Source organism: Gambusia affinis, linkage group LG01, assembly GCF_019740435.1.
Source record: "Gambusia affinis linkage group LG01, SWU_Gaff_1.0, whole genome shotgun sequence".
Classification (NCBI taxonomy): Eukaryota; Metazoa; Chordata; class Actinopteri; order Cyprinodontiformes; family Poeciliidae; genus Gambusia; species Gambusia affinis.
The window spans coordinates 11,509,257-11,533,669 of record NC_057868.1 but is presented as its reverse complement, the minus strand read 5'-3'; the positions used below and the strand labels follow the sequence as shown (position 1 = coordinate 11,533,669).

General features: G+C 40.0%; 3 protein-coding genes across 4 annotated transcripts; all 3 read right to left on the bottom strand.

Moving 5' to 3' along the window:
* Positions 1 to 628: 628 nt before the first annotated feature.
* Positions 629 to 5,850, bottom strand: eif2s2 (eukaryotic translation initiation factor 2, subunit 2 beta). The gene is made up of 9 exons (XM_044132173.1): positions 5,696 to 5,850; positions 4,531 to 4,714; positions 4,314 to 4,420; positions 4,062 to 4,191; positions 3,876 to 3,976; positions 2,618 to 2,766; positions 2,476 to 2,532; positions 2,299 to 2,384; positions 629 to 1,904 (listed from the first exon to the last, which is right to left on the bottom strand). Exons 1-9 carry the CDS (start codon positions 5,708 to 5,710, stop codon positions 1,729 to 1,731), a joined length of 1,005 nt encoding a protein of 334 aa, XP_043988108.1. The 5' UTR covers positions 5,711 to 5,850; the 3' UTR covers positions 629 to 1,728.
* A 1,702-nt stretch (positions 5,851 to 7,552) lies between these two features.
* LOC122840033 (charged multivesicular body protein 4b) lies at positions 7,553 to 14,000 on the bottom strand. The gene is made up of 5 exons (XM_044132151.1): positions 13,642 to 14,000; positions 10,066 to 10,243; positions 9,773 to 9,887; positions 9,206 to 9,332; positions 7,553 to 8,803 (listed from the first exon to the last, which is right to left on the bottom strand). Exons 1-5 carry the CDS (start codon positions 13,823 to 13,825, stop codon positions 8,742 to 8,744), a joined length of 666 nt encoding a protein of 221 aa, XP_043988086.1. The 5' UTR covers positions 13,826 to 14,000; the 3' UTR covers positions 7,553 to 8,741.
* A 1,292-nt stretch (positions 14,001 to 15,292) lies between these two features.
* On the bottom strand, positions 15,293 to 23,518 carry vapb (VAMP (vesicle-associated membrane protein)-associated protein B and C). Of its 2 annotated transcripts, none has more exons than XM_044132129.1 (6): positions 23,256 to 23,518; positions 21,629 to 21,781; positions 20,501 to 20,604; positions 20,226 to 20,306; positions 19,668 to 19,847; positions 15,293 to 18,837 (listed from the first exon to the last, which is right to left on the bottom strand). In XM_044132129.1, exons 1-6 carry the CDS (start codon positions 23,311 to 23,313, stop codon positions 18,670 to 18,672), a joined length of 744 nt encoding a protein of 247 aa, XP_043988064.1. In that variant the 5' UTR covers positions 23,314 to 23,518; the 3' UTR covers positions 15,293 to 18,669. The 2 variants fall into 2 exon arrangements, with proteins under 2 accessions (XP_043988064.1, XP_043988074.1); XM_044132139.1 differs by having other exon boundaries at positions 19,668 to 19,799.
* Positions 23,519 to 24,413: the final 895 nt, after the last annotated feature.

Genomic DNA, 24,413 nt, shown 5'->3' with positions numbered 1-24,413 from the left:
GACTGTGGTACTTCCTGTATGGAATTTTCAAAATAAATGATCTGATATTTTCCCGGTGTATTTAGTAGAAATGTATGCGATTCTCTCATTTTAGACAGTTAAATGTTTGTAAAAAACGTTCCTTGCAGTGAATAGCCAAAGTTTAGAGGTGTTAGAACAAGCCAGTCAAGGTTAAGACCTAAATTCAATTGACATTCTCTAGCAACAGTTGAAGCCAGCTGTTCAGGCTTTGTTCTGACAAATCTATTAAGAACGGAACGAAATGTTAGTACGTTTATGTGAAAAGTTAGATTTAAACCCCAACAAATCTTGCACTTGTAATTACAGCAAAACGTAAGCATTAACAAAATTGTGAAGATAAAGGCAAATCACATTTTGGACTTAGAACATTAATAATTTTCTCCCTGCTCCCAGTTTCACAGTGTTGATTTATAACATAAAATTCCAACAGTAAGGTGTTATGAACACTGATGCAATGACTTGTTCCTGAATTGATTTCTGGTCTTTAGATTGGTGTCATTCATACCCCAATGCCAATATGTTAAATGTTACCCCAAAAAAGTAAGTTGCCCTCTTTTGACTTGCAGCCATTTTAAATATATACGACACAATAAAAAAAAAAAAGTAATGACGAGGAGAGAGAGAACATTTTATTTCTGTAAAAACCCGGCTTTAAATTGACTAGTCGGACCTAATCCACATTAGGCTTATAGAAAAGCAGAACCAACATCACGTGGTCTGCAGTACACAAACTGACTTTATATTCTGGCTAAATTATGGAGTAAAACTATGAACCAATTCTTAAAATATCAAGCTGCAATAAGAAACCTTGACATTTTTTTATTTTGCTACAAACCCAAGTCAGTCAACTTTTTTTTTTCTCAAAATTTTAATTTCAAATTGCTCAAATCAGGTTGATAAAAACATAGATCTAATCTTTAGAAATCCTCAACGCAACAAAAGTACTGTTTTAGTTTCTCTGTTACAACCTCAAAACAGCCATGTTCATCACAATTTCTTTTTTTTTTTTTGAGCCCAAAACGTTTTAATTTTTTACTTTTGACAGTAAAGCCATTAGGAAGCCAGATTAAAACAAATTTTCACAAGTTTGGCATAAACTATAAATCAATTATAGTCCTGTCGCTTAGGTCATTTGTTAAATTGGGAAGCTGCACAGAAACCTGAACGATTTTGTGACTTGGGCCAAAATACAAACTGCAATGGCTTTCAGTCTCGCTATGGGCCGAAGAATATATAGAAAGACATCAAAACTCTGTGTAGTTTTAACACAATGCGACTGGCTGTGGTGTAAATGTAACCTTTCGTCTTCCTCTGAAGTGGGAGAGAAAAGAAAGAATTCAAGCTGCGGTCAATCAGGCTTTTCTTGAACAAAAAGAAATCACAGCAAATGGGGAAAAAATAAAAAGTTCTAAGAGCCAGAGGATTCGTGGGCTAAACAACAAAACAAATTCATTCAACCCAATGATGTTTCCTGGTGAACATCACCTGTTTTACAGCACCTGAACCTTTTGCTGTTGCTTTTAGATGCATCTCTCACTCTCCCACCGGCCTGTACAGGCAAATGACAACTAAACAACAGCCAAACTCCCGCAGTTCGATTCAGAGAGTTCTTTAAGCAAATCAATGAGGGCGTCTCGACCCCAGCTTCAGGGAAAAAGAGGTCGTTAGAAGAGGGAGGATGGGAGTGGGACCAGGTTTCTTGGCCTTTCAGTTGGCTTTGGCGCGGAGCTGCGCCCTCTTGCCCGTCACAGCCTGGAAGCCAGTCTTGATGCTAGCGACGGAGCAGCGGGAGTGGCACGTCTCGCACTGCAGAAAGTAAAGACGAGTGTCCTTCTGCAAGATGGTCTCTGGGGAGCGGCAGGTGTGACATGTCACGTATTCCTCTGCAGGAAGGAAAACAATATTGAAAAAAAACAACAACAACATTTAGGACTTCAGGTCACATAGAGCTTCATTAAACAAGATAAGAAACTGACAAAGAGGTAAATACTAAGGGGTGCTGTGGTGGCGCAGAGGTTAAGAAACACACATAAGGAGGCCTTAGCTCTCGATTCGGACGTCCCAGGTTCGATTCCCGGCATGGTGACGTTTGCTGCTCTCTTTACCTACATTACTGTCTTAGCACCTTCAAATAAAGGCCACTAGAGCCAAAAACAGACAACCTTGAGACTACATTACCCATAATCCAATACCACTGTAGCTTCACAGTTGCTTACATTTGCAAATGAAATACGATTCAAGTTAGTTCAATCGTAAATAGAGGCGCTTCCGACTTACTGATATATCTTCTCAACACATTTTCTATCTGTTTCTGTTGAAATCTGCCTTTGATCACAAGTTGGTTATTTCCATCTATAGAGCCGCTGTTAACAGACAAAAAGATACAAATGTTATCAATCCACACAAACACACCAGTGTTTGTTGAGAATTTTTAACAAGGTGAACACCACATACCTTGTTCCCAGCTCAGCCAGCAGAAAAGCAAGAAGATGTTTAGGCTGACGATGCAACCTGGGAGGAAGAAGGCAGAAGCATGAGGCCTTTCATGGGATGTTCACCAGTCTGGGTCAGTGAGGTAAAAACGACGAGGACTCACAGTTTACAGATATCTGTGAAGTTGACAAAGGACGTTTTCTTGGTTCCCACTCGGACCACCTGAGGGGGCTTCATCACAAACTTCCTCTTCTCCCCAGCCACCATGTCAGGATTTTTCTCCCTCATGATGTTGAAAACTCTGTTTAGGAGCTGGGAGAAAATGAAAACGACAACAAAAAAACACCTCAAACATTTGTTGATAAGCATCATAACAGCTGATTTTTTTTTACTTGTGGAGTAGAGAACTGGTTTCAGTTCTGTGCTTTTCCTAGAAAAAAAAAAGCCACAGACTGAGATGTTGCAGTCATTAAGACTGCGTAATTTGATCGTGTTTTTCTCCATGGAAAGCATTTCCAGCTGAATACTTCTGTTTTTATTAGTGTCTCTGTCTTAGACACCACTCAGAAAGAAGCTGACGGAAATAATGTTGCTACTGACTGTGCGTACCCCTTATGTTCATCTTTCCAGTAGAAGGTATTCGATAGAAAGTGTTTCTGCACAGGCCTGTCACTATAACTAATTTTGTCAGACGATAAATCGTCCCAAAAGTTACTGCGATAAACAATAATATTGTTGTTTTGAGACCATTTTAATAGAAGAGTAATGCAGGACCACGCTCTCAAAGATTAATAAGCTTTAAATTCTAATTAATATTTAACCACTGGAACTGGCAGACATTTCAAAGAGCCGAAATAAGCAAAACAATTATTATGAAGTCTCTGTAGATAAAATTGTCCGTCTAAAAAAAAAAACAACAGGACTAGGTGGGACCAACGCAAAAGACTGAAGACTTTCCAAATTTATGGTAGAAAGACAGAAAAAAAAACCAACAACTTTTAATTAATTTATTCCTTATTGTGACATGCCTCTTTCAGCACGTCTTTCATGGAGTGATTATGTGTACCCAGGTTATTTTTCTTTCCTGAAGGAAGGCCTCCTCGCTCAGCACTTTTACTTTCGGCTGCGTTACTCTTTTCTAGGCGGTGCTGCGTGCACTCAACGTCTTTTTGTGTTAAAGTACTGCACTTCTGCTTTTAGCTGCGAGCTGATGCTGCCATCATCCAGCCACACTATTTGATTGTCCTTCCACGCTCTTCTGCATTTCATCTCAGCGTTCTGTTGTCTGCAGCGTTCAGACTGAGCCTGATTTCGGAGGCGCTCCTTCCCCGCTGCTGTAACATGTTTGCTTTGAAGGAAGGGATTGATGCGAAGCCCAGCGAAGCAATCGCCCGTGTCGTTTAGTTCCTGTGCCGTCTTACCTCGTCATACGTGTAGTCTCTTTCCGTGCCAGCCCACGCTGGACCCGAGGAGGAAATGAACGAAATTCCGTCATTATTCTTGCTCTCGTCGTCTTCCAGAGCTGCAGACACAATGTGCAAACCTTGTAACACCGAGCAGCCTGCGTTAAGTCGTCATAATTGAAGGAAAGCTGCTGTCGTCTGTACCGTCGTCTTTTTCCAAAGCCTCTCCCTCGTCGAAGTCGACTTTCTTCGACTTCTTTTTTTTGCTGGGAAGCATCAAATCTAGGTTGTCCTCCTCCGGCGCCTCGGTTTCCTCCCCTTCAATTTTCAGCTCCTGGTTTTTAAATCAGTGAGAAGTAAAACTTAATTTAAATGCAGAGTGAGAACAAGTAAAATTAAATAAAAGAAGAAGGAAAGAAAAAGAAGGAGGTAAAAAGCAGTTTATTAGTGCCTGACCTTTAATCCTTCTTCTATATCGTTCTCCACCCCAAAATTCCTCTTCGGTTTCTTCTTCTTTTTCTTCTGGTTGAAGAAGTTCAGGTCGTTCCAATCATCGGATAGTTCTAGAATGATAAACAAACCCAGCTAAAAAACTAAAAAACAGCCAAATGTATGTTTCATGAAGAGGACTGTTGCATACAGCTGTGAAACATAAAGCAACCTTCTTTCAAACCTTTTTTCCTGCCTTCATCTTCATCTATATCCACCTCCTTGTCCTCCCCGACCTCTGGCTCGGCCTCCTTGACTTCCACCTCTTTAGCCTCTTCTCCTCCCACGCCCTCTCCTCCTTCCTCATCCAGCATGAAGGGCTTCTTCTTCTTTTTCTTCTTCTTGGTCATGTTGGGGTCGAAAATCATCTGAAAAGTGGAGGGGAACCAAATTAGGCACAAAAAAAAAACATCCAAAAGAAATCTTGGGATTTCGAGTTTTCATGCCTTTGACTATCGATATAAAAGCCAGCGGGGCTACACACCTTGTCACATGTCACTTTATTTCAAATATCCTTAGTATTTCAGACTTAAATTTCCAGAGCTCATTTTTTAAAGAACGTTTTTATGGCATAAATAATAAAGTTGAGTATTCATAACCGGCAGATAGGCTATTTCTACTCAGTCATAAAGTACAGACTCTACAAAAACAAAGAGATGGACGGACGTTTGAATGAATTGAAAGATTGACAGGCAGTTAGCTGCTGGATGGAGGGACGTAGGAATAGAAAAATAAATGATGAACAGATGGGTGGATGGAGAGATGAATAAACAGGTGGAATAAATGGAGGCAAACGAATCCGTAAAAGTTTCAAGATTGTCACAATCTAGCGCTAAAGGCACTAAGAAAGCGTTGAGCGGCAAGAATGTAAAGGTAACTTGCTATTGACTCAGTTTTGACCCAGTGCATTAACAGCTGGTACACTGATTTTGTCTGTTTTAGTCAAGTCAAACTGAGCTAAATCTGTGTAGCTGTTAGAAATGAAGGGCTAGCAGCACCGCTTCTGCTTAGCTAGCCTCTTTACCCGCTCAGTTTGAGCGATACAATGGTAACGACACGGCGGATTTATTAGCTAAAATTAATTGTAGTCACCCACTCGGTGCGATAAACCCCAGCTCAGCAGCGTATTTCGCTGGTTTTTCTTTTTTCTAAGGCAAACATGAGTGTGACCAGTAGGCCCTCTGCTAGCCCACTTTGCACCAGCCATGTGTGAGCTTCCGCGGACAGGGAGGGGAGCAACATTGCCGAGGCCCAAAGTCATCGATAAGGTCCGATTAATCAACCATCTGATTCCTGCGAAGCTCCCGCACCCACACTGACGGAAGACCGAGTGGTCTGGGCTCTCTTACCTCGTCTCCCGACATGTTTGCGGTCTGAAAGACAGAAAATTTAGTCAACTTTTCTTATCCCCTGATCACTTCCACACGTCTGCTCAGGGATATTTCTTGCATCAGCGCTGGGCATCGGTGCGCATGTGCGAAGTCGCCAAACCCTGACGTCACGGCAAGAGAGAGAGAGAGAGAGAGGAGCGTTCAAGATCAAAACGTTACACAGCGTTCCTGTGTGTTCAGGATTTGATTGTTATCGGGTCAGCAGAGCTATGAGTAAAGAAGATAAATAGATTTATGGACGGATGGCATTGATTTATCTTCGTTTCCCTGTGCTGAATATTGCCATTTCCAGACAATTACTTTCTACCCATCAGTTCATAGAAAAAAAATCAGCCCATCCATCCATCCATCCATCCATCCATCCATCTTCGCAGTCGCTGGGTCAGCAGCCTAAGAAGGAAGGTCCAGATTTCCCTCTCCAGCTCCTCTGAGGAAATTCCAAGGCGTTCCCAGGTCAGCAGTGAAATGTAGTCCCTCTAGCCTGTCCTGGATCTCCCCTAGGGCCTCCTCCTGGTTGGACGTGCCCAGAAAACCTCATCTCACCTCAAAGGCGTCCAGGAGGCATCCTAACCAGTTGCCCGAGCCACTTCAACTGGCTCCTCATGACATGAAGGAGCAGCTTCTCTACTCTTGAGTCGAGAAGCTCATGACTGAGCTCCTCACCCTATCTCTAAGGAAAAGCCCAGACACCCTACGGGGAAAACTTTGGTTGATTGTAAGCCTTGACTTCATTCTTTCGGTCATGACCCAAAACTCATGATCATAGATAAGAGTAGAAACATAGACAGACTGGTAAATCAATTACTTTTTGCTTTTTGTCTCAGCTCTCTCTTCACCACGACAGACCGGTACAGTCCCCACTTCACTGCTGACTCTGCACCAATCCGCCTGTGGAGCGAGAGATCGAGAGATGGAAGAGAAATAAATAAATGTTTGCTTTGCAAACATTGTACTTCATATAAAACTCATAGGCCCAAATCATGTGAGTTGTATTATATTAGTATTTTTAGCAAAATAAGCAATATTCAAGTATTTGAAAATCATGACGTGACAGTCGACTTCCTTGCCTTTAACATAGAGTCATTGGCTCCAGGAAATATTAAACCCACAGTGCATCAGTTCTTATCCGCTGATAAATAAGACTGCCTATTAATGTTCTATAATTCACATTAGTAAAATAATTTCTGTTACTGTGTACAAACATGGCATAAAATCAGTAACTTTTTGGTGTCGCAAATTTCCAGAGAGGCCAGTAGACTGATGATTTCTTTTTGAAACCGTGAATCACAAAACGCTTTAAAGTAATTGTATAAGTGACGTTCCATTAAAGAGGCATTCATTCAGTTACCCAAGAACAAACAGTGTGTGATCATTTCAAACACCAAAACCAAAATTAGGTAAGTTCAGGTAAACCCTAAAATATTATCGCTACTTGTGCAAGAGGTTAGACTTTTCTTGCACTTTGACAATCTTCAGGTCTTTTCGGAGTTGACCTCTGGTTGCCTCATTTTGTCTCAAGCTTCAAAATGACAGGCAAAAAAAGGGGCGACAGTGGGAAGAGATGTAGCCTTGCAATTGGAAAGCTTCGGGTTTGACTCCAACTTCCTCCCGCTATGCACATATTGCCACTGGGCAAGGCACTTAATCCCAAGCATACCCCTGATTTATATAAATGTGTGTGTGAATAAATGCGCTCCATTAACCATTCAGCGGTGCTTATTTAGCCGTATCTTGCAACCGGGGAGATTTATTTCTTCTCTATTTTAGGTATTGTGTGATTGTGACCCTTTGATAAAGATTAATCTTCCACAACAGTGAAGGAATTGTAAACTTTTAATGATTCTGCAAATAATATTTTCATCTGGATAAATAAAACATAGAAATGCAAACATGCTTTCCCATCTGTCTTTGTTTTTTTTTTATTCCTTTGTATTTAATGTAAAAAAAAAAAAAAAAGTGAGTTGTGACTTAAAAAACCCCTCCAAAAAGCAGATGTTGTGGATCGACTAATCAGAACTTCCATCTCAATGCAACCAATAATGTGTGACAATAGTTTATTATAACTATTATTATTTTTTAACAATATACAATTTGAAACAAAACCCTTATGAGAAGGACAAAGACAGACAGAGCAGGATGAAAAGTGTTAGGTTTAACATCTCTCGTCTCAAGCCGTGCGGTGTGATCCGTGTCGTGACTTCCCTTCTCTCTGCATGCTTCACACGACCTCGGCCGAAAACCTCTCGACACAGCATATGAAAAAGAGATACATTTGAGATATTTACACCAAATAAGGAGAGCCAATGGCGAGGACGCCTTCTGGGGCTAAAAACGATGACAGGAGGTAAAGAGGAGGGTCAGAGCCCCGCAGCTTCAGACAAAATAAAGAGGTTACGGTTCTTGCAAACCCACACACAGATTCTGGAGAATCCTCGCCCACTGCATGCTTCTAGTTTAGGAGTAATAATAATAATAAAAAAGAAACCCAAAACAAAGCAAAGGGAGTTAAGGAAACAAAAAAATAATCAGGGAGTGAGCAACACAAACACAAACGTTGGAACAAGATCTTTATGGATTTAGCTTCTGTGAAAATTCTCCCATCAGCCCGAGATGTTCTGAACATCTTGGCGCGCCAGTCAAACGCTGCTTCCAATAAAATGCCTCTACCTGGTTACGGGACAGTTAAGGGTTTTTTTTGTTGTTGTTTCTTAAATCAAGAGTAAAAACAACTAGGTGACACTGAGACCCGACCGGCTCAGTAGGAACCCGGGTTTTCACGTTCCTTTAGGGGACAAAATGATAATAATAATGATTTTAAAAAAAAAGAGAGTGGAAAAAAAAAAAAAAGTACAGCATTGTTGCTTAATTGTAGTGTTACACAACGTCAACTCTCCTCAGACACACAGAAAACACTCAACATCCGATCAGTTCATTCTATCCAATTCCTCGTCGTTCCTTCCTCTTCCCCCACCAATCAGACGCAGGTTCAGACGGGAGGCTGCGTTTACATCGCTTCTGCCCAGCGCTGCAGGTCCTCCATGTCGTCCTCGTCTTCTTCTTTCTTGGCTACGAGGTAAAATAAAATAAATAAATAAATAAATTAGGCATATGAAAACCAGCTCTGTTGTTCAAAGTCGCAGCTCGAGACGTGACTGCAACAATTCTGTACGGTTTCTGGAAGTTTTCAACTCTTTCCGGATTTTCTTCCATTGGAATCAGCATTCATTGGGATTTTAATACGAAAGAACAATGATGAGTCCAGCGATGGCCTTTTGAATATTTGGAAAGGGTACAGGTAGTCAGCCCCCCCCCCTTTAACACTGACACCCCTAAATAAAATCCAATGCAACGATAAACGACGGGAGACATCAGACGAACAGAAACTGCTTCCTTTCTAGATTTGAAGCCGGACGAACAAGCCTGAATCATAACCGTATTTAACTAAAGATTAAATAAAAGAAGACTCACCAGGTTTAGAAGGTAATGAAGTAGAAGGCACGTTGGGGAGGGGCGCGTTCTCCGGTCCACCGATCTCCAGCAGGTTTTTGTCCAGCTCCTCTTGTTCCAGCTCGTCCAGCTCTGCCAGTAGCTCATCCTTACAAACGGGACCAACAGCAAAGATTAAAACCAACGCTGCCTCCCGCCAAGTCGCATGAGATTTAATCCAAAAGTTAAACCAAACACGGAAAAAGGGTGAAAGTGAGCGCAACGGCAGTGTTTAAAAAAAAAACAACAAAAAAAAACCAAGAGCATCAAACTGAGTTTAAACCTGGTTCTAAAACAGGGAAATGTTGAGTGAAACTCCTGAACCAGGATTCTTCAGGTCAGCTCAGTGAGAAAGAACCCATTCAGAGCATCCTGGTGACTGAATACCTTCAGCTATGTTGAATTACTCCATGAATAAGTGCGTTTATATTCAAGGCCAAACCGAGACAGAGCAACGCCACAGGAAACAGGGTTCAACTCCGTTCGGCTCCGTGTTGGCTGGTGAAACGGTTCCCTCCGAGTTCTGCCTCACCGGACGAACCGACTCACCTCGTCAAACTCCTCTCCGAACCCAACGGGTTTAGAAATGGCGTCGGAGATTTCCTGAGCCAGCTCCTGCTGCTCGGTAATGTCCTGCATCAGGTCGTCCACCTTGTCGATGTCCCTGACGCGACGACAAGAAAAGAAGGTCCGTTCACAAAAAAGGTAAAAGAACAACAACAAAAAAACAACAAAAAGCAAAATAAAATCTCGATGTGGTGGGAATAACAATAACAGCTCATCTCATTTCATCTCAGAAGGAATTCATTAATTAGGCCATGAATCGCTGCGTTTTCTCTTACATGTTTTCATGGGCAGACTTCATGGCCTTGGCGGCGAAGCCCATGTTTTTGAGCACTTCCGTGTTGGTGTTGGCGTTTTCCAGCGCCTCCCTCTGGAACTCGATGGTTGACAGCGTGCCGTCGATCTGGGCCAGCTGCTTCTCGTACCGCTTCTTTCTTTTCAAAGCCTGCAGCGCCGCTGAGGGCAAACAGAGCGCAGAGAGGCGTCAGGACCGGCAGAGGCACACACACACGAATACACAACCAGTTCTCGGGTGGTAGAATCAGGAATCATTTATTCCCAGAGGAGTTTTACTTAGACAACCTAAGAAGGTATTTTTTATTTTATTTTTTTTTATGAAGCAGCTGCTGATGCGGCTTTGTTTTTTTTGGTTTTTTTTGTTAAACATCAACATATAAGCTGCTGACATATCCATTTCTGGAAAATTTGTGATTAATTATTGCTGTCTGTGCTAAGGATCAGTTCAAAAGAGAGTTTATTTTATTCCCATCATTGCTTGTCACACCTCTACTTGTTATGAACGTTTTCATGCGTGTTCTGACTGTAAATAGAAGCAACTTCTCATTTATTAAGAGCAAGTCATGATCTACCTTCCTTGACCGGGATGTTCTCTCGTCTTCTCCGATTTTGACGAGAGTTACACAGAAACAGGTCTTTATTTCGTCACATTAGATCTACGTCCAGATTACTAATTATGTGTTTTCAGATGCTGGGATTTAATTGTCAGCAAATTATAAATTTCCTTTAGAAGATTGTTTTTTTTTTCTAAATGTGGGAGTTCCCACATGTAGTAAATGTATTAAAATGTTGATATTTTTCAATATTTCCAGTGTAAAATATACTCAAAAAAATAATGTCATTTTAGAAGGTTTGTGTGGCACTTGTGGCCTTTATTCGCAGTATTCAAACAATAAATGGCCATTACCTATAAATTGGGCGCAGTACCTCTACACGCCATTCTGGTATTATTATTTTCTGATTGTTGGCTTTTAGTAAGTGTACACCGTACCTGGTCTATCAATAAAAAGAAACACCACTTCCGAAGTTTTACCCAAAGCCAAATGTACCCAATTAGAATAGAAAGGACATATTGAAGTAATTGAGACAGATATTTGTGTGGTAAAGTTAAAGTCAGCTTCTAATTTAGACTTTATGGAAAAGTACCATAAAGAAAAATCTCTTCCTGCCAACAGACACGTACTCAATGAAAGATTTTCCTTCATCTGATTACAGATTAGTTCTCGCGGGCTTTTCTTCTTTTGTAGATTTCCCTCAAATCTACAAAAGATTTGAGGTCCATGTACTTTAGTACATGGACTGAGGTCAGTTTTGATGTGAACTTGCATTCTGCTTTAGTCAGTGTTTAACATCATGCCGAGTCATTATTTTAGACGATAACACATGAAACCTCAGTAACTCTCATTGTGATGATGACCTCACCTGCCCCTTTGTACATTAGACATTCTTTGTTCACCACTATTGACAGGATTTTTTTTTTTATTGTAGAGAAAATCTAGATAATAAATGTTAAATCATCATGTTACACCTCTTTGTTCTAATCACACACAAACTGTGGTGTTTTCACTCAAGAGAGTAATACCAGTCGGTTCCTAGGGGTGATGCTCTATAGTCTGCTTTCTGACCCAAACGCTTATGATTACTAGAACCTAAATGAGTCAGAATCTAAAAATATAGGGTGTTCCTATGTTTAGCCCGGAGTCATAAAAAGGACAAACAGGAAAATATGAAGTACTCGCACACAGCATTGCAACACCTGTACGTCATCCTGCGCTGAGTCATTGTGTCAACCTTTGTTGAGCCGGAGCAGGAAATAATTACAATGGAGGCCAAGCACTGAAAGTACTCAGGTCAGCCAGCGCAGCAACCTTTTCATTTCACTCAGAACAAATGTTAGCCAGCTACAACTCCTCCTATTGTCAGGTAGAAACGTCAGGATGATCAACTGTACTGTTTCCATTATACACTTCTCCCAAATGTGAGCTTTCGTTTAACAATCATCTTGGCAATAAGATGTTAATGAGCCAGTGGAGTTCAGCATTTTGAGAGACGAATAAATCTGTCAACCAGATATTAGAATCAGTCAGTTTTACCTAGACAAACTTTGATCAGAGATGCACAGATGGAATGCTGAAAAAAATTATTTTTTCCCAGTTTAACTAATGCACTAAAACTAAAATCTTTTCTTGGTTGCACTGACCAACAGGATGTTATTTAATACACTAATTTGTTAAATTAAAATGTGATTCAGATTAGATAAATACATCTGAATACTTAAAAAGGGATAAGTTGATCATCTCCAACGTATAATTACATCTTAGAATAGAGTAGAAACATCATTTATTGTTTTGCAAAGGGAAAATTGAGGTGTAACCGCATTATCATGACCAAATGTAAATGTCGAAGACGACTGTAAAAGTTTTTGGTTTATTAAGTTTTTTCAGAGCATGCGCACAAAGCCTCCGATGGGTTAGCAACAGACGTGAGCCAGTGGTGAAGACGAACGTCGTCCAGGCAAATCGCAATAAATTTGTACTTACCCATGACAGACGCAAAAATAAATAAATAAATAAATAAATAAATAAATAAATAAATAAATACTAGCTAGCTAACAAAGATATATTAGCAGTTAGCTAAGATGGAACCTATAAGTTAACGGTATCTTCTACCACCTCCAGAACTCGCAGAACGCAATGCAGATGTGCGCGCGCACAAACTCAATCTCCCACGAGAAAAAAAATCCTACATTTATGAAATTAAATAGTCAAAATGTAAGACCTGGAATTAATGTAAAGGCCAGCTCACATTTTCTCCACCTTCAAGCCTTAATTAAAGATACGTGAATTTCAGACTTTTTAAGTTCCTAGTTCACGTAAGAGATCTTAAGATAAAACAAATCTATAAACAGACCAATAATAACAGTAATAATACTATAATACATAAGGCTAACATGAAAGCACATGTTTCTGATGCTAAAAATCTTTGACAGAAGTGTGACTTAATGTTACACACTATTGCCATGTTTAGTTTTTTTTTCAATAGTCAGATTTTTGTCCTTGCTTTCTGATACTTTCAAGGTTACTTGTGTCAAAAAAAAAAAAAAAATTAGAGAGCCTTTATAACAGTGTACGTAGAAGGTAGAGGTGTTGATCCGGGTGGAAACACGCCCACCCCCCTGACAGCTCTCAACCTTTGCCCTTAGATTTCGTGTCCTCATTGGCAAATTGACACCTTTGACCATTTTTTACAGATTTTAAATAGCCACTCACTAATTCACCGCAAATATCATCACAGGTACATGTTGAGAGATGAGTCTACCTCGATGTTAAGTGGAACAAATTATGAACTCAACATAAATTAAAAAAAAAGCCAGCCTGTCAGTTAACCAGCTTTCCTGAATGTCGACCTCAGAAAATAAAGCAAGCCAACATTTACGATGGCGACGTAAAGTTAGCCAGCAATGCTAACGTGCTGGCTAACGTTTGACTTGTGTTGGTTGACCTGATATTTCACCACGAGAAGTCAGATAGCAGATGGAAATAACACCATTGTCTTACCTCTCTTGTTTTTTGTGCCGTTTTTCTTTGCGATCTGCAGCTCCTGTTCGATCTTTTTCTCCAAAAATTCCTGTTTCTTCGTTAGCATCTCCTCCGTCTCACGGAGTTTCTGGATCGCCTCCTGTGCGCTAGGTCCCTTTCCCCCTTTTCCACCTCCTCCAAATATCTTGCCGAACAACGACATGTCTAGGCTGCTACAGGACCCTCGCTGTAAAAATGGCTAAATAAAGCAGAGCGTAGGAAAAACCCAGGCTCTGGAAAGGCCACCTCGCTAAAACCTACCCCGACACTTCGCCCAACCTGGAAGGATTGTTGATGTTTTTCTACTTCCTGGATAAGGCCCGATGACGTCTGTTGCTAGACAACAGTAGTGGGCGTCGCCTCTGGTCTCTTGTTCTCCCTCTGCTGGATGATTATCGCAACTGCTAAACAGACAAAAAGGTACACACGGTACCTTGAAAGCGCATTCACGGTAGAAAAATGAAATTAAACGTTTATTCACATTACACATTTTATGCGAAGAAGACACAATGACACTTCCGTGAAAAAATAAATACATAAAACATAAAAGGTTTAAATGAAGAGAAAAAAATATCTTTCTATGAATTAGCATGATATACATCTGCAGGACAACACAAAGAAATATAAGCTTAATTGGAATACTATATGACAGGTTTAAGCAAAGTACAGCATAATTGCTAAGCGTTAAACAGTTTTGTACATCTCAATTGGTTTGAAGGCATGTGTGAACATCTATTCCTACGTGATTTCATATTCAGACTGTGACTGGACCATTCCAACACGTGAATCTGGTTTCATCTAAACTGTGTCATTATAACTCTGGTTGTTTGCTTAGGATTTCTGTCATTGCTAAAAGGTAAACCAACTGCTTCCCTTGTTGGCTTATTTCAGCTTCTAACAGCTTTTCTTGTGACATCATCAGGATGTCAAAAGCAAACAGCAAACCTTCCCAGGAAGTTACTGGTCGACCAAATTCAAACCAAGATCGCATCAATGACCGAAAGGTGTGCATTCTGTTAAACAAAATTAACATAGCATCTCATGAAAAAGAACATTACACTGCCAAGCACAGCAGAGTGACAATCCGGGGCTGTCTTTCTGCTTCAGAGGCTGGATAATTTGTTGCGTCGGATGGAGCCACAAATTTTGCTCTAGCAGAATGCAGAAAATCCTGAATGAGAACATTATCGCTTCAGTTCAAGCAAACCTGAGTTATGCAACAGAACAGTGATCCAAAAACACTTGCAAGTCTGATTGGCTGAACTAAAAACAAAATAAAGGACTTGGGAGTTCTTCCTCAGTGCTGCCAAAAACGTGACAGCAGGATTGAATTTCTTTCATTAGGTAATTACTTCTATCACACAGAGCCGGGTTGGTATGAGTAGCTCCTTTCCCCTTAACTAATAACTTAATATCTGTATTTACTCAGGTAATCAGTTGTTTCAAGATCTGACACATTTGTATGAGAGAAAACAATCCAGTTTCTGCAAGTGGACAAATTGTTTTAAAGCACTAAAAGTTTGCAACCTATTTATGACCAAGTTTAAATTTATGACTTCACACAGAGACTGGAATCCACAGTCTATTAGGGTAAACACATTCACACAAATAAGAACCAGCTGGGGATGAGGGGAGTTTATGCACTGTAATTTATTATGATGCTACATGATCCACGGTGGCTCTTCAGTTCTTTTCTTGCTTTACTACATGTTTGAGTATTTATATGTACATACAAGAGTATCTGATGACTGTGTGATAACACTGCTGTGACTGCACCAATGCAGGAGTGGTCTAAAGCGCAAATACCTTTTATTATTTCCTTTAATGTAGTGCGTATTAACAGGTCAGTCCCCACAGACGGCCACGCCCCAAATATCGCAACACCTCCATCTTTAATAAGTAAAAAAAAGACACACATTTCTCTTTATTTTTCCTGAAACAGAACTGATTTATAAAGGTGGATGCATGATGGTCGACATGAAGCAGCGGTTACCACCAACCGGAGCCAGATGGGAAACAGAAACAAGGAGATGACGAAAACAAAACAGTTCAACCGATAAAACCCCAAGACTAAACTGGTCCCTTTTGAAAACACAGGCCTTGCTTGAATTTCCAAACTTAATAAATAACTATAAAACAGCAATCGTGATTCAGCTATTTCATGCAGGCTGCAGTATATTTGAAGATCATAAAATAACTTCTATAACAACACAAAAAACAAAGCAAAGGTGGACAAAACCGATTTTCTTAACTCTGGATTTCCTAGAAGTGCATCAGCTGAGTCTGCAGGACCTGCTGTGGATTGAAACTGTTTCAGAACTGATTCTAGACATCAAACTAATTTGTAGCTTTGATTCTTCTTCTTTTTTTTTTTTAATAGTTCACCGTGCATCTTAAGTTAATCATCACAATCCTGTATTAGGTAATAACTTTATTAGTGGCCCAAAGTTTTAATTCGATTGAGCAGATTTCTTGGTCTGGACAGTGAGCAACATGATTAATAATGTAATCTTTTTTTGTTTTTTTCAGTGAACATTCCCTATTTTCTGTTACAAACAGGAAACTCTTTGCAGCCCCATCACATTAAAACATCCACACACACACACACACATACACACACACAGCTTCTACTGGCTCATACATACAGTATACATATACTTATATATTTATATATATATATCATTTTTCACTTCACTCTTTAGAAGACAAGACACAAAGTTTGCATTCAGGAAAAAGAACAAAAAGTCTTTCAATGATTAATTTTGTTCTTCTGTCCTATCAGATCAACGAGTGGAAGAGACGTGATAACGGAGGTAAAGACACGCCACTGAGAAACGTTCAGAATCAATGAAAGACTTTAAACATTCAGCCAGCATGAAGCCACTTCCACACACCGCTGCAAGATGGGGTAGGTCCTTTAGGAAGCAGAGATGGACGGAGAGAAAAGATCAAATGCAGGGAACAAAAAAAAAATTAAAAAAAAATCAAAAAGAAAGAAAACAATAAAGCCTGGGACAAAAAAAACGCTGAGCCTTGTGGTTTAACCGGGCCTGCCTTCCTTTGTTGACCTTCTACACTTAACTCCCCTTAGATACAAACTTTATAGTTTGTCACTAATAACGCCGTTCTTTCTAATCATTTGGAGATCATGTATGAGAAAATTCTTCCTCTGCAGGTGACATCACAACAGGCAGAAGTTAACTGGTTGGAGTACATCCCTTTGTGATTTTCATCTCGTTTTAAACAAACTTACCCTTGAGGGCCCCGTTTCAGAAAGCAGGGTTAAAGAGCCCTGAGCAGGAGGTAGGTACTCTGAATAAACCTACCCAGATCGGTGATACTCTGGGTTTTCAGTTTCGGAGCAGGAGATATCAATTAGGCAAGTCAATTCTGAGTCAAGACCCTGGACAGGTCGCCAGTCTGTCGCAGGGCAACACAGAGACATACAGGACACACAACCATTCACACACACACACTCAGGGAGAATTTAGAGAGACCAATTAACCTGACAGTCATGTTTTTAGACTGTGGGAGGAAGCCGGAGAACCCGGAGAGAACCCACCATGCACAGGGAGAACATGCAAACCATGCAGAAAGACCCCGGACCGGGAATCGAACCCAGGACCTTCCCAGAATAGTTACTCCAGAACTTCATCAAGGTTTTCACTTATCCTGCTTTCTGAAACGAGGCCCAGATGTGGTTACTTGCATTCTACACCAAAACGTCAAGATGTTTGGCGACAAACACACACACAGAGGGATGACTGGAACGATCGGGGATTGAAAATACTTTAGAGCCAAATACCTTAAAAAACCCCCAAAAAAACCCAACAACAAATTTGTGGTAAGGCTAATGCATTTTGTTAGGAAATTAGAACAGAATTCTAGTGCAATCGCCGATTTAAAGGATTGCTTCATTGCCCACCTCTCCTGCTGAAGTCGCAGTAAAGAGCTGTTGCAGGGTGGTGTGGAAAACAAACCCAGGCTGAGCTTAACCAGTAAGGATTTTACCACCAGAACTGGAGCCACCAAATTCACTTAAGATTCTTCAAAAGCTGGGAGAAAGTTAGCTGTTGAATTGGATGCAAACATCACGGTGAGTACTGTAGAGATGAATCACCAGGAAGACAGATTATAATCAGCCTGGATTACTAGTTAATCCCATTATGATTGTTAAAATGCAGCCTAACACCATAATTTCAATAAACAGCAGAGGGAAGAAGAGGAAAAAAAAAATTTAAAATTAAATTACAGCCAGCTAAGAGCTTTACTTGTCTGTAGACAATGTTGGGTTGGCATGTGTTTTCAGATACTGCATGCTCTGCCACAGCATGTCATGATACCAGTCGAGCCATTGATTCATTTTACGAATGGCTGACATGCACTGAAACCAATCGATTGGAAAAATGTGAACAATATAAATAGATCCATACCAATTAAGCAGCATTAACCGCCACAGACCTCTAAAGACGATCAATGGATCGCTATAAACAGCAGCGTCCAACATGGGAATCGTGGAAACTCTGTCTGCCCGAGTCTAACCTTCAATTTAGTTTTCTTATCTTGTTTGTATTCTTCAGGGAGAAGGTTACTATGGGTCTGAATTTACACCTAAAACCTGCTAAATGTTGCCCGATCACCACAGCGTTCACTAAAGCCAGAGGCTCTAATGTCAACCCTTGTTGCCTGGTGTTAGGTCAATCGCACCGTTAAAAAACAACAAAACAAAAAAAAAATCATAAATTGTGAAGTCCAGCAGTGGAAAATTATACTTTTTTTTTTGTTTTTTTCCTCAGCTGTGTTTTTATCATCATTGCACAGTTGTTGTTGAAGGAAGATAAACCCCTGGCTAGTAGCTTTAAATGTTAAGGAAACAAGCAAACAGATCAACATAAACCCAGAAGACATCCCCGTTGCCGTCATTGGTACGTGCCCTTTAAGACACGCTGTCCGTCCCTTCATTCCTGCGTCCGTCCGTCCGTCCGTCACTGTGCTCAGTCTGTGTCTCTAAAGGACCAGCTTGCCAATGATGGCTCCAATCACAAAGAAGAGCAAGCACAATGCGAGGACGCGGGTGCTCAAGCCTTCATCCTTCGTCATGGCCGTGCTAGCCATGGTGTTGGAGTGAGAACCAGCCATTGGTGGAATCTTTCTCTTCCGCACACCGTCGTCCTCCTGAAGAAGAAACACACAAGCTTACTTGGAGGCTGTAAAACCCAGAGACTGGAAATAAAAAAAACAAACACCACAAGAAAGGAAGGAGGACAGAAGAACATACAATAGACAGAAAGGAACAAAAGTAGGAAAGACACAAGCAAGGAGGTGCAGAAAAAAGGAGAGAAGACAGACAATTTGGAAGAAAGTAAGAACAATTGAAAGAAGGAAACAAAGGAGGATATTGGGGAAATAAGAAAAATAAGGACCCAAGAACAAAGGAAACTGAGTAGAGTGGAAAAAAGGAAAAACATGAAAGATCCAAGAAAGAAAGGAGGGGCACAAGTAAAAACAGAATAAAGCACAAGGGGAAGAAAAGACGGAAAGCAGAATGGTCAAAAGGAAATAAGGAAGGAAAAGAGGACAAAAGAACAGTTGGAAAAATTTAAGGTAAGATGGAAATGGAGAGACAGAGAGAGAAAGAAAGAAAGAAAAAAGAAGACAAGAAAGAATACCGAAGAAAGGGAAGGCAGAAGAAAATACAATAGGAAGAAAAGAATGAAAAAAATGTAAGAATGAAACAAGGAAGGAAAGGAGGACTTGAAGGGAGAAGACTAATAATGACGGACTTAACATCTAGACAATCGAATAGGGATTAAAAGCTGGAAATACCAGCATTTCCCCCTATACTCTCATTGATAATTATTGTATAAATATGTATTTTCCTCTAAAGTAAACTTAACCAAATATTTACTTTAGCCTTGCTGAGGCCGAGAAATATATTTTCCCTAAAGGGAGAGAGGACGGAATCGGCCTGAAACGGTTGAAGCCACCGTTTCAGCGCGTCTCACCCGGATCTGTTTGTTTTCTTCTCGTAGCCTCTGCACCTCCATCTGCAGCTGCCTGCACTCCTCCATGATCTTCTTCACCTCCCCGTCATCCAGGGAGGCGCTGGATGACTTGGGCAGTGCAGAGTGCTCATTCTTAACAGAGGTAGAGGAAGACACAGGTTTGACGCTTTCACTCTCATGCTGCGGAGAGAGAACGGGTGGGGGCGGCCGGGTGGAATGGCAGCGAGGGAGGAAGAAGGGAAAGTGGAGTAAGGAAAAAAAAAAAAAAGAAAACATGCCGACACGGCGGGGATTGAGATCCAGGCACAAGACATGTATGAATACAAACATCATGTAATGATTGACTCGGGACACTGGAACAATACTGAAAACATGGCAAAAATCTATTTCACTAACATGTGACATTTATTATTGGACTTATTAGAGAAACATCCGTTTCTCTCAGTATAGTGTGAATGACAAAAATGACACTTATCTGTGTTTGAAAGAAATGTATGCAGTGGCGAGCAAAAATATATGAATGTGGAAAAAAACCCCAAAAAACTAACTCATACTTACGGTTTTGTCATTTTCTAGAGGCATCTCAAATGCACATCTTAACTTTGAGTCCATCAGGTCCTCAGGTTTGGCCTCCTTCCACTGCAAACACAAACAAACAGGATTCACTTGTTGTTCAGTCAGACTGCTAAACTATTGTCCTCAACTCTAAATAACATCAACAGAACTATATTTCTGCACATTTTTATTTCAGGTGAATGTACAGACTGAAAGAGACAGAGACACGCTTAAATCCATCTTTAGGTTCGTGAATCAACTTCCAGCTTAATACTCACAACTCCTTCCATGTCGGTCATGTCTCTGGGAGCCAGAATGGACTGCACCATGAATTTATGCTTACTCTTCTCGTTGGGGTCGTACTCAAACGGCTGCAGCATTACTGTGGAGCAGAGGAGATGATGAAATACAATCAAAACTGCTCATATTCTACAGTTTGGAAATGTATAGATGCCTTATATAAGGAAACATTTTGAAATCTACACCACAGTGTAGCCAGACTTTTATAATAACAAACCCTAAATCTAACAGGAAGAGGACAACTTGAGGATAGTGGAAACATGGGCTTAAAAGAAAAGAAAAAAATAACTTGTACTTTCTATTTTTTAGCCATTTGTAATCATCTTCTTGATCTAAAATACATAGTTTGTGTTAAAGTGATCTAGCCTTTAATAGTGCTAAAGACTTAGGAGGAAACTGCATCTTTATAAGAGACTAGCAAGAAGGTGTCTACAAAATACATTTAAAATTGTTTCCTTCTTATATATTACACATAGATACTGTAACCCTGGTTTATCCAGTAGGTTTAGGAGGCTTTATGTCTGAATAATTCATAGGTTTGAGTTGAGCTGCTTAAAACACACAAACATTGCGTGTTTTAGAAGTGATGTTTTCATCTCATCACTTCTAAGGAAGTGATGAGATGAAGCTGAGAGAAAAGGCAATCACAGTAAAAACAGCAACAGCTTTGAAACACATTCAGAAAACCTGAAACTATATTTCACAAGATCATAAAAAATCTTAAAATAAAAATGGATTAAGACTTTTATACTTCCTGATGAGCTCTGCCATTTTATGTAATAAAAGATTCCTGACAAAAAAAAAAAAAAGGATTTATCATTTCAAGACTTCAATGTAAAAGTTGTACTGTGCTAGTGCCTATTCTTGTACCTTTGCACATTAGGTAGAACTAATATATATATTTTTAGTACTGTTGCAGGATGAAATGATCAACAAATACAACATTTTGTTCTCTCAGTAGAATCCAAACGTTTCTTTAGATAGCAAATGTCACGCTCCAAATCAGGTTAACGCTCCATTCAGAACATTAAAACTTGTTACTAGCATGAGGCGTTGGCACAACTTTTGCACGCAAATGAAAAATTCAACCAAATATGTTTACAAACCAGAAACATTTATGGAGGTTCCAGCGTCAATGATGCCGCTGTTTGGACGCACGCAGTATCTGCGAGGCGCAGTTGTCTTAACTTTGAAACAGACATTTCTGTCTGTGGGGTTAGTGAGCTTCAGCGTGGCGGTGACAACATCTGTAAATGGGCCTGCAGGGGGGATAGAAAAAAAAACAAACAAAAAAACCTCAGTGACTTGAGGGTGCGTGTGTTAAATGTCACTGAAATGTAAAAGTTGGATTTTCACTATTGTGAGAAACTTAATGTAAACAATAAAGAAGACAGTATTTGAATGTCCATTAACTTGTAGCTCTTCTTTCTCAAAGAAACCAATCAATTTGCTAGAAAAGGAAATCAGCAAGTAAGATATGAGAAATTCAATTTTCTCCATCCAAATACCAACACAGAGAACTCCAGCATTTTCAGGCTATAAATGCATTCAATAGAATGTAATGTGAAGCAATAAATAAGACATGGAAACACAGTTTACACTCAGATGAGAAGGCTCTAGTAAAGCAACTTTGTTCTCAGTTTATTTCAAGCTACAACCAATATCAAAGAAATTGCAGCACGTTATTTTTTATTCAAGTTGTATTATTGTTGACAAAAAAAAAAAAAAGACATCGGTATGTGTAGGAAAAAAACAAAATCAGACTTTAATGATAAGCCCAAAACAGTAGCATCTTTGATACTTATTTCTAATGCCCCGCCCTTAGTTGCAAATTGAATGCAGCAGAAAACAAACACGGAGCGAATCCAACACCTTCTGCTTTCTCTTGGCCTTTAAAGTCTGCTTCTGCTTCTCAACTCTTGTTTAAAACTTTCAGGTCATCTGGTGCCAATAACCAGATGTGCTTTCTGCACACTGTTAACACAAAGCATCACTAACGGTGTGCATGTGTGTGCCTCCTCTCCAGGCTCATCTTAGCATTCAAGGATCTGCAACAATCAATCAGAGAGCACACCCCCATTATACTGATCCAATGAAGCTAGTCCAACAATTTCCAGAGCAACAGGAGAGCCCAACGAGGATCATCTGGGAAAACAATGATTATTAGTAAAACACACACAACGTCTGATTTCACAACACGCCCGATTAAATGCAGCAAATCAGGGAAGGAAATCGGGTTACTTAGAAATTAAGAGTGAACGAAAAAGCTTTCAGTCTTGGTTTTCAAGCTTAGGGCATTGAGCAATAAGCATGGTAATGGGGCTAGGCAATGACAAACTCTTTGTAGAAAATGCTAGAATATCCGCTTCTTGGTGCGCATGTGTTAACAACAAAACCGCTTTAAGCAACTGTGCTACACATTAACCAACTTGTGAGTGTTTCACATAATCGGAAAATGAATAGTAAAGTAAAAGAAGCGTATAAGATTATTGTAGTAATGTAGTGGAAGGCCTGTCCTGACGCTGCAATGACAGCTAGCAATTTACCCGGCTAGTTAGAGCAAATAAACAGGTTAACTGTTTCATCCGTCACCAACTAAGAACACATTTCAGCCATTTTTTGAAGACACAATGAGAAAGCAAAGCAAGAAAAGGGTTAACAGCTGACATAGATACTAGCTAACGACTAGAGCTAACTGCCTAACTTCGGCCCTGCCCTGCGCCTTAGCGTTACCTCTGAATTTGAGTTCCTGTTGCGGCTCTAGCACCAGGACTTGTTCTTGTCTGGCCATGTCCCAGGACTTCTGTCTGTTGTGACGGCGAGGACAACAATATAATACCACAGAAAACCCTTAGGAAAGAAAAACAATTGGCTCCTGGAGATAACACAGCGGCCCTCTAAAGGAAGCACAATCACTGAGACTGTTACGCTTGCTGACTGAGTGCCACCGACAGCTGTTGGGGAGCTAACTATGCTAGCGGCGGCGGCGACTAGAGAAAGGAGGAGCCTTAGCGTGGTGACGTCGCACGGCGTTACGCTAACAGGAAGTCAGCTGTTTTTTAATTAAAATCTTTATTGAAACAAATACTACAGAACAATACAATAAAACACAGTGTAATATATTGACAGCCGCGCCACGGTGCAAGTTTTACTACTGGTGAAATTTCTTATGGTTGTGATATATCGTGTGACCTCATTTTCTGTACTTCTAAGTAAAAATAACTACCTCAGCAAGGATTGCATAATTACAGTATTAAATCCTGTTTATTGGCGTTATATTGCCGTATTTTGTGACAAAATCTTTATATGTCTTTAAATATCCATCAAGGTTTAGCAACTGGGTGATTCTCTAAATTCGGTATATTTTGGGGTCTCAGGGTACTAAAAAATATACCACAAAAAATTGTGTTTTTGAACTATTCAATTGAAGTACTCTTGGAACCTCCAAGAAAATATGTCTCCCCACCTTATGCATGAAATCCCAAACATTAATACGAATTTCTTTGTCACATAGGTTGCTTTAAATTCAACCCCGTAACGGGACAATTTCATTCCTCTATCAGTACTCAATAACATAATTAAACTAATTCTTCCAGTTCCTTTGAGAGCACCTGTCCCTTGATTAAAATAACTAATTAAGTCTATTTTTATTTGATTGTAAATCATAATAATTAGACTGATAAGTAGAATATGACAACTTGATGAAAAAGCGCTTTTCATAAATCACGAAAATACACTTTAAAATAAATATTAAATCAGGCTTTTTTATATTTTTGACTCATTCTTTAAACTTTGCATACAGTCCAACAAATATTAGTCTAATATTTGCTGTTATATATATATATATAAAAAAATCATAATGTATCACGTTACGGGGGTTGAACCCAGTGT

Bases quoted from the DNA above. Each gene is read 5' to 3' on its own strand.
- eif2s2 (XM_044132173.1), bottom strand. The intron at 4,421-4,530 runs GTTTGAAAGAAG...TTATCATTCTAG, and splicing joins AGATGAAGGCAGGAAAAAAG to AACTATCCGATGATTGGAAC. The intron at 2,533-2,617 runs GTGAGTCCTCGT...TCTTCCTCCCAG, and splicing joins TTCACAGATATCTGTAAACT to GTTGCATCGTCAGCCTAAAC.
- LOC122840033 (XM_044132151.1), bottom strand. From the start codon at position 13,825: ATGTCGTTGTTCGGCAAGATATTTGGAGGAGGTGGAAAAGGGGGAAAG. The intron at 9,888-10,065 runs GTAAGAGAAAAC...TCGTCGCGTCAG, and splicing joins AAGTCTGCCCATGAAAACAT to GGACATCGACAAGGTGGACG. The intron at 8,804-9,205 runs GTGAGTCTTCTT...TTTACCTCGTAG, and splicing joins TTCATTACCTTCTAAACCTG to CCAAGAAAGAAGAAGACGAG.
- vapb (XM_044132129.1), bottom strand. From the start codon at position 23,313: ATGGCCAGACAAGAACAAGTCCTGGTGCTAGAGCCGCAACAGGAACTC. The intron at 20,605-21,628 runs GTTTGTAAACAT...TCTGCTCCACAG, and splicing joins AACCTCCATAAATGTTTCTG to TAATGCTGCAGCCGTTTGAG. The intron at 18,838-19,667 runs GTGAGACGCGCT...TTTCTTCTTCAG, and splicing joins AAGAAAACAAACAGATCCGG to GAGGACGACGGTGTGCGGAA.